The following is an 8,450-nucleotide window of genomic DNA, read 5'->3' on the forward strand; positions in this document are numbered from 1 at the left end:
TATTTGTCTTGAAGAAAGATTAGAATCCATGTGCTTTAAGGACAACAATATGCATGATTCTTCTAATTCTTCAAATGATTCATGTTTAGAAGAAGAAAATAGGAAATTAAGGGAAAAGGTAGAATACTTTACCAATGCCCTTAGAAAATTTGAAATTGACTCTAAAACCCTAAACATGATCATTGGGAGCCAAAGGGCAAGTTTCAAGAAAAATGGGTTAGGATACAATGAACCCAACAATGAAAAGACCTATCATTGTCTACTTGCTAGGGGCAATAAAAAACCAAGACCATAGATAGAAAATGGATCCCCAAGGAATATTTGGTTAACCCAATTAGAAAGAATTTCTATTGGGTGCCAAAATCAATTCTCAAGGGTTAAAGGATTTTAGGTTAGTCAACCATTAAAATCATAAGTTCAAATCCTTGAAGAATGGTTGACTTGAGACCTTAAGGGGGAACACTTAGCCTTGATAGAAATTCATGATAAAAAGGGCTAAGTAGAGGTTACCTTTATCTCACAATGATTTTCATTATTTTCTAACCATAAATGTGAGATGATAGGATGATACAAATAATTCACATATGCTTATGACATTTTGATGAGTTATGAAATGTATCAAATTGTTAGTGATCATAGGCCAACTATGGGGAAAGCAAATGTTTAATTAATGGACATCTTGCCCATAGATCATAGTTGGACATTTCAAATGTTTTGAAAATAATTCTATGTTTTATTTACAGTGGATAGTTATTTTAAAACATATGAATTCAAAATTAGGGTTTAATTTGATACAAACTTGAGTGTTTTTCAAGGTGTTTGAGTTTTTATCAAAACTTCAAAAATATGATGAATTTTCATGAAAACATATTTTTCCTTATTAAAGGACATTAAAAGAAATATGTGTTCAAAATTTCATGATTTTTCGAATTTTCTAGAATTTTTTTATGCATTTCTAAAGTTGACTTCGGAAGGTTGAAATTTAGCTTAGTAATGTGCCAGTCAACTGCGACAGTTAGCAGTCGACTGGTACCTATTTTTCAGCACTGTCAAGAGCTAGTTTTGGGAAATTTTAAGTCCCCATTGATACCTAGGTATGTGTACATGTTTGGTACAATTTTTGATGGTGCCAAAGGGGGAGAAATGGGAAAGGTTTAAGTTAGAAACCTAATTGTGTGCAAAACTTGAAAATTAAGGTTGAAGAGCATATGTTAAGGGGGAGCTTGGGAATTATGCTTCATGTTTACATATTGCTTTTAATTTTCATGTTGTTATTAATGTCTAACTTAAACATATTGCCACACATCAAAAAGGAGGAGATTGTTGGTGCAATCGACTTAAGTTTGATCGGTACGATCATAGTTTTGATGTGTGTGTCAAAGAGTTTAAGTTAGACTTTCATATGTGTTTGATATGTGTGTTTGAGTCTTGCAGGACTTGGTGAAACACACATGAGGAGTTTGGTGCAACTATGCTTGGGAAGCTCATCCTAGGGCTCGGATCCTTGAGTCGGTGAAGGATGGTGTGGAAGACATTCGAGGGACCGCCGGACGAGGAGAAACGGAGTGGAGCCGAGGGAAATAGACTTCAAGGCAACGTGAAGGATGGCACGGAGAGGAGCCGCGGGCTCGGGTGCATCTGAGGGACAAAGGCCGAGGAAGAGGACTTCAAGGGCGACTCCGGAGAGGATGAGTGTGAATGTGTAATAAGGTGCAGTCCAGTCGGTTGCAACTTTTAGCAGTCGACTGTATGTTTTAGCAGTCGACTGCATATTTTAACAGTCGACTAGCAGTGAACAGAAGCATTCTGTTCGCTCAGCAAACAGCTACCAGTCGACTACTAGTTTTAGCAGTCGACTGGTAAATGACCGTTGGTGCTGGAAAGTAGCCGTTGGCTACCTCTAACGGTAACACCAGTCGACTGATGGTTTTGCCAGTCGACTGGTGCCGAGATGAGTTGATATGATGATCAACTCTCTCCTCTTATTTAAGGGAAGCTTTGGGGCTTGAAAGAGGTTACTCATGCTTGTTGAATAACTCCTTGTCATTGCCCAAAGCTTCCAAGTCTACTCTCTTCCTCCTAAACCTAAGTTCATCATTGTAAAGAGGAAGAGATCCTTTGTGAGAGGTTTGCTCCACCGAGAAGGAGAAAACTCTAGCCGGAGATTGCCGGAGATTGATCCACCGAAGGATCAAGGGCTCGTCCACCTCAAGGAGACGCCGTGGAGTAGGAGCAAGCAATCTCCGAACCACGTTACATCGAGCTTGTTAGCAATTTGGTATTCTTTCTTTATTGTTTTCATTAGTTAGTTGTATTTCCACGTGTGCACTAATCTTTTGTAGAGAAGAAAAGAAGTTGGGGGTGACCTAGCTATCCAACTCCCTTCTAGCCGGCCACCGATCCCTAACACCAACTAGATGGAATTCAACTTTCTTGATGTTGAATATAACTTTCATGGTGATATTTTGTGTCATGACCATGAGTCATCATGAAAGGTTTAACTCCTCCCAACATTTGCTATTATACAAATTCTAACCACTTCTAAATCGAGCTTGCTTATCATTAAACTGGCAACACAAATTCAAGATGCTTTGTTACCGTTCTAACTATTTTCTTTTTCCCTTTTCATTTCTTTAGAAAAATATAGGCATCATCTTCGACTACTTATGATGCTGAAGGAGTGACTGAAGGTTAAGCCCTCCAATGCTTCTACTCAATTCAAGTTGGATAAGAAACTATCTTTTGATAAGAAAAGTGTAATCTGTATTGTCTTGGCTATTGTGAACATAACAAGTTGTGGAGACTAATTTTTTTTTATTTTTGCATGAAGTGAGCTTGATTTCCTTATCATGACTCTAATTATCTAGCAAATTTGGTAATATTCAGACATGTTCTCAATTCATTACTAAGATAATCTTGTTTTATCTCTACTTGATTATAAATTTTTATATTTTATTGATTGGGGAAAAATTATACATGATTTTTAAAAAGTATATTTTTGATCATTTTAAAACTGAAGATATAATTGAGACTGAGCAAAAAGAGTATGTCTTGTCTACCCATAGTGAGAAATTGGTCATTGCATATGACCTTCTAAAGTTACCAGCTGAAGGCTGAAGCTCCAGTAAGAGTTCTTAAGAATCTGTGGAGATTGCCATTTTGCAATCATGTTCATTTCAATCCCAGTTGGTAGAGAGATCGTTGTCACTTGTCAGAGATGGTAAGCGATTTATGAGTTTTTTTAAATAAAATAAATTCGGTTATTTCGGTTTAAAATCGAATAAACCGAAATTATATCGGTTCGGTTATTTCGTTTTTTTTTAAATTTTGGTCGGTTCGGTTGGTTTGAAAAAAAATTCGGTTTGTTCGGTTTTCAGTTTATTCGGTTCGGTCGGTTCGGTTTTGACCGAATGCACAACCCTACCCAGACGTCAAGGTCTCATCAACTTTTTCGTCGGTTTCGATAAAAGACTCTTAGGATAATTATGACACTTGTAGCTCATTATGACCTAGAGCTACACCAAATAGACATTAAGACTGCATTTCTCAATGGAAACATTGAAGAAACTATATACATGGTGCAACCAGAGAACTTAGAGTTTGATTATTCAAAGCACCTAATATGTAAACTAAGGAAGTTCATTTATGGTTTAAAGCAGACATCTCGTCAATAGTACCAGAAATTAGATCAAGTGGTTTCTTCATATGATTTAAAGGAGAACTCGGTTGATCAATGTTTGTACATCAAGTTCAGTGGGAGCAAATTTATTATACTTGTTCTATATGTGGATGATATATTGTTGGCAAGCAATAATATAAGTCTACTGCTAGAAACCAAGTCATTTCTATTCAGTGAATTTGAAATGAAGTATCTTTTATCTTAGACGTATAGATTGTTTGTGATCGTTCAAAGTATACACTTGGACTATCACAAAAAGCCTATATAGAAAGGTGCTCATTCAGTATGACATACAGAATTGTGCTCCCGGCAACACTTTGATGGCAAAGGATAATAGGCTAAGCTTGCAATAATGTCCGGGTCATGAACTTGAGATCAAGGAAATGTAGCAATTTCTCTATGTATCAACAGTAGGGAGTTTGATGTATGTTCAGGTATGTACGCGCCCGGATCTTGCATACATTATGGGAATATTGGACAGATATTTGAGTAACCTTGGACTAGAGAATTAGAAAGTTGTATCTGCATAGAATGAAGGATTAGATGCTCACATATCAGAGATCAGATCATCTAGAGATCATTAGATACTCATACTCTGATTTTATTAGAAGCTTAGACTTTGATGATTGGATACTCAGACTCTAATTTTTCTATAGCTTAGGAGGATGGACTTCTCCTATTCATCTATTGAATAAATTCGAAAGTACTCATGGCAATTTATCAAACAATTGACCGTCATAGTTAAAAATTTACCGTAAAATATACTTTTATCCTAGTTAGATTTTGAACCGTGGTACTATGTAAATCCATTATACATCTTGCACCGTGGGGGCAATATTAGAATAATTTTGATTAATACTGCAGTAGTTTTTATCAAAATTATTTGAATTAAATTTGATTAAAACTTAACTAAAAATAAGAGTAAATTAAATAATGATTTGCATGGAATTGGATTGAGTTGGGATCCTGGCAGGCCCAATTAAAAGGCCCCAATTGCTCCCTTGGCCTAATTAGTTGGGAAGATGAGAAGGAATCCCTCAAACACTATCTTTTATTTCACATAACACTTCCTGACGGAAGAAGTTGACTATAACAACATCAAAATATATCAAGCTAATTATCCACATATTTAAGCCTTAAACACGTGTAAGTTACTAAACCAGTCGTTAAAATTTGAGTCATTCATTCAACAAGTATAAGCAAAAAATTTCATCATACATGGAAATAAGTAATTCAACTGTACAATACAGATTCAAGATTCAATTTCCTCCTCCTCCTCCTCCTCCTCCTTCTTCTTCAAAGATACATACAATAAGATCAGCAATGATGTAATCAAACAGTGTTCCAAAGGAAACTTTGATGAACTTGTTTCTGATTGCAATAAACACATGAAGTAATGCAGCACCATATCTGTTTAAAAAAATATATAATGTTTATTTCTTTGTCTTGATAGCTGTTTAATTTGATTAATGATTAGAAGGCCAAAAAGAGAGTTTGAGGTCAAGTAGTTACTCTATCACTTTCATGACTCCCTGTTATTAGAATAGGAGGACCAGTATATATTATACACTTTTTTAAATATAGAAAATAAATAAAAATGGCTGGTCAATGTGAAGGTTTTGAATATGACATAATTTCTTCTTTATGGTTAGAGTTTAAGAAAATATATATAATTTCCTCTATCCTATACATATTTACTTATGTCATAAGAGATCTGTTCAAATATAATAAAGAAACTCTACTTGCTGCAAATCTCTATATGCTTTATCTCATGCAATACCAAATTTGAGGTTGTATGTATTGCAGCTTGATTATCATAATATAGTTTTTTTGGTTGTATAAGGGTGTGTCTTAGCTCGATCATCAAATATTTTACTCAGGCGAGCTCGCATGATGCCAAGGTTATAGTTTTATGCTCTTCATCCATTGGAGATCAATGGTGCAACAATTGAAATTCAGAATGCCATAGCACGAGCTGACTGTAGACCAGTAGCTCTTGAATCGATTAGCATCGAGTAAGTTGGCACCAAGAGTGCTCGTGAAGAGATTTCAGGGATGTATCAGTGATTATCAGTATGCATTCATGGAAAATAAGGGTGCAAATGACTGTTTTACGACACCACTGAAGTGTTGAATTGGCATAAACAAAGGAAGATGGAAACAACAGGTCTCACCTCTCAACCTAATTGCACTAAAAGTACCTCTGAGAAGCTTTTATGTGTTAATGAGCAGCTTAACAACCATGAAGGTCATCCCTATCTCTCCTTAATTTACTTTTTTTTTCCTCCTTTCTCCGAGATCAACAATGATGTCTTCACTGCACGTGACAATAACAAAAATCTACACCATTCTTGAGCTTTCTATCTAGTAAGGGAACCAACATGATGCGTTTGCCCACCAAATCCCCAACCATCAGTAAAGAAAGGATATCGAAAAGCAAAGATGCAAAGAAAAAGCTATCCAGCATCTAAACTTTGGCCAATCTCTCAGACCACTGTCCAAGAAGTATTTGTAGATGATCAGATTCAGAAGAACAGGTAATGGTGAGATTTTAGAAACACTAAGTATCAGATCAGTTCATAAAGTGGTGTCCTTCAACTGGTACTAGAACTGAAAGAAAGAACCAGGAATGGCAAGAACACCAAGGGAAGTATTCCGATTTGATCAAAACAATTCACGCTCGTATCCAAATTAATGAATAAATCAATGAGTTCAGAGAACAAGTTTGCAATCCGAAAACACGCCAGCAAATCAAATCACCAAGAACTCATTTTTTTTTTCTTTCACAGTAGACGGTATGGAAACTGGTAGATGATTGCTTGATAAAGATGAGATTTTTCCGTCGCCTTCACCGTCCGGCAGCGGCGGCGGCGCTCCTCACGGTCGCTGTTCCCGTAAGTATCCAAGGAGCTTCTCCGCCTTCATTGATGGAGAGAGAGAATGAGACTGAATTGAAGCTAAGAATGATTGGATTGGAATGGCAGCTAGTTTTGTTGAGAGATACCTTTTGCTTGCCACGGGAAGAGCCGGCCTGAGAGAGCGCCACCAGCGGCGGAATGACGCCCTCTCGAGCAAGGAGACCCCGGTTGGCGGTGCTGTCGGCGCAGAGCTGGAGCAGAGCTTGCACGGCGAACTCCCGCCCGCGGGTCGGCCCTTCCTGCATGGCCTCCACCAGCACCGGCATTCCTCCGGTGTCCACGATCGCCTTCATTCCTTCCGGTATCGTCGCCAGGCTCCCCAGCACCACCAGCGCTTTCTCCGCCATGCCCCCGCCGTGATCCCCCGCCAGCACTAGCAGCGGTGACACCGCCCCCGCCCTGACCGCCCGCTCCTTGTTACGCCTAGACGAACACAGCTTGTACAGCGTCGTTAGAGAGTCTTTTTTTCCCCGGCTCGTCCCGCCGACGAGGAGCGCCACGAGCGGCGGAATAGAGCCGGAGGCCCCGATCGGGACGCGGTTCTCCTCCTCCATCGATAGGCTGAGCAGCGCGCACGCTGCGTTCTGCTTCGCCACTGCCGTCCCCGTGCGCAAAACGTAGACCAGCGGCTTGACAGCGCCCGCAGCCATAATGGGGCCCTGGTTCTCCACCTCCAGAGATAGGTTCAGAAGCGCTGTGACCGCCGTCTCCTGCGTCTCCGGGTCCGTGTTCTTCAGAAGCGGCACCAGCAGCGGTATCGCCCCCGACGCCCCAATTAGCAGTCGAAAATCGGACCGGTGCTTCGCTAGAAGTCGTATAGCTGCTGCCGCCGCACGCTTCGTATCCGTCGACGTTGAGACCAGTCCCTCCAAGCATGCCTTAACCGCCGGCTCCACGCTCTCGATGGACGCTTCCTCCATGTCGCCTATCTCTAGCATGAGCGCCTCGACGTCGCCGGTCAGGGAATCCACTGCGCTCGGCCCCACCTCGTCGGGAGGGATCAACGCCAACCGCCGGAGCTCACCGGAGACGTCACAGTCAAAACTACCATGGCGGGAGAAATCCCGCGAGAGGTCGAGCAGCTCGGCGGCTGACTCGCCGAAGGTCGGCGAAGAGGAAAACCGCAAGGAGGGCGCTTTGGCGAGTTCATGCAGCTGCAAGTCGACGACCGAGTCGGTCATCTCACCGGACACGGTGGAGGAGCGCCGCGAGGCCGAGGGCGACACCGTCCGCGCAGACCGACCGAGCGAGCGATCGACCACGGAAGCGCAGTCGGCGAGCGACAGCATCTTTTACGACAATCCACCTAATCACAAAGACGGTAAGAATCAATCCATGCGCTCGGCGACCAAGCGGCGGAGCGATCGACTCGACTAATTCCTGGGCGAGGACTACGACGATAACTCCATGGCGGTGGTCTAGTCCTGCTTTTGCCGAAACAGGGGAGACGCCACGGCGCGACAGTGTTGGCGGGGATGCGTGGATGAGCGACGCGTGGCGAGACAAGGATGTGGTCTGGATCGGCGGCGCATTGGGGTTATCAGGGGGGCTATTAATTTGGGGTTTTGGATTGGTAAGGTTGGGTGTCGTTTAGGGTTATTAATTTTGGGGTTTGGATTGGATTTTGGGGTTTGGATTGGGGTTGGCTGTCGTTTAGGGTTATTAATTTTGGGGTTTGGATTGGTAGGGTTGGGTGTCGTTTAGGGTTATTAGCTTTGGGGTTTGGATTGTAGGGTTGGGTGTCGTGGACTACAGCTGGCATAAAGGTCTGCGAGGTTTTGGTGGGATGGCTCGTGACGTGGTGTGGGCGTCTGCGTGATCGGTGAGGTCATCGTTTGGATTGCGATGGGCCG

At 41.5% G+C, this 8,450-nt stretch overlaps 1 protein-coding gene across 1 annotated transcript; it reads right to left on the reverse strand.

Moving 5' to 3' along the window:
* Positions 1-6,336: 6,336 nt before the first annotated feature.
* Positions 6,337-8,132, reverse strand: LOC121977987 (U-box domain-containing protein 4-like). Its single transcript, XM_042530384.1, has 2 exons — positions 6,684-8,132; positions 6,337-6,598 (listed from the first exon to the last, which is right to left on the reverse strand). The coding sequence occupies exons 1-2, from the start codon at positions 7,884-7,886 to the stop codon at positions 6,557-6,559; spliced, it is 1,245 nt and encodes a 414-aa protein (XP_042386318.1). The 5' UTR covers positions 7,887-8,132; the 3' UTR covers positions 6,337-6,556.
* Between the last annotated feature and the right edge of the window lie 318 nt (positions 8,133-8,450).

The sequence above is a fragment of the Zingiber officinale genome, chromosome 4B (assembly GCF_018446385.1).
Source record: "Zingiber officinale cultivar Zhangliang chromosome 4B, Zo_v1.1, whole genome shotgun sequence".
Lineage (NCBI taxonomy): Eukaryota > Viridiplantae > Streptophyta > Magnoliopsida > Zingiberales > Zingiberaceae > Zingiber > Zingiber officinale.

What these genes read in the sequence shown, in the direction of transcription:
- LOC121977987 (XM_042530384.1), bottom strand. Translation starts at nt 7,886, where the DNA reads ATGCTGTCGCTCGCCGACTGCGCTTCCGTGGTCGATCGCTCGCTCGGT. An exon ending in CTTCCCGTGGCAAGCAAAAG is followed by an intron (nt 6,599 to 6,683) that starts GTATCTCTCAAC and finishes CCATCAATGAAG; the next exon opens with GCGGAGAAGCTCCTTGGATA.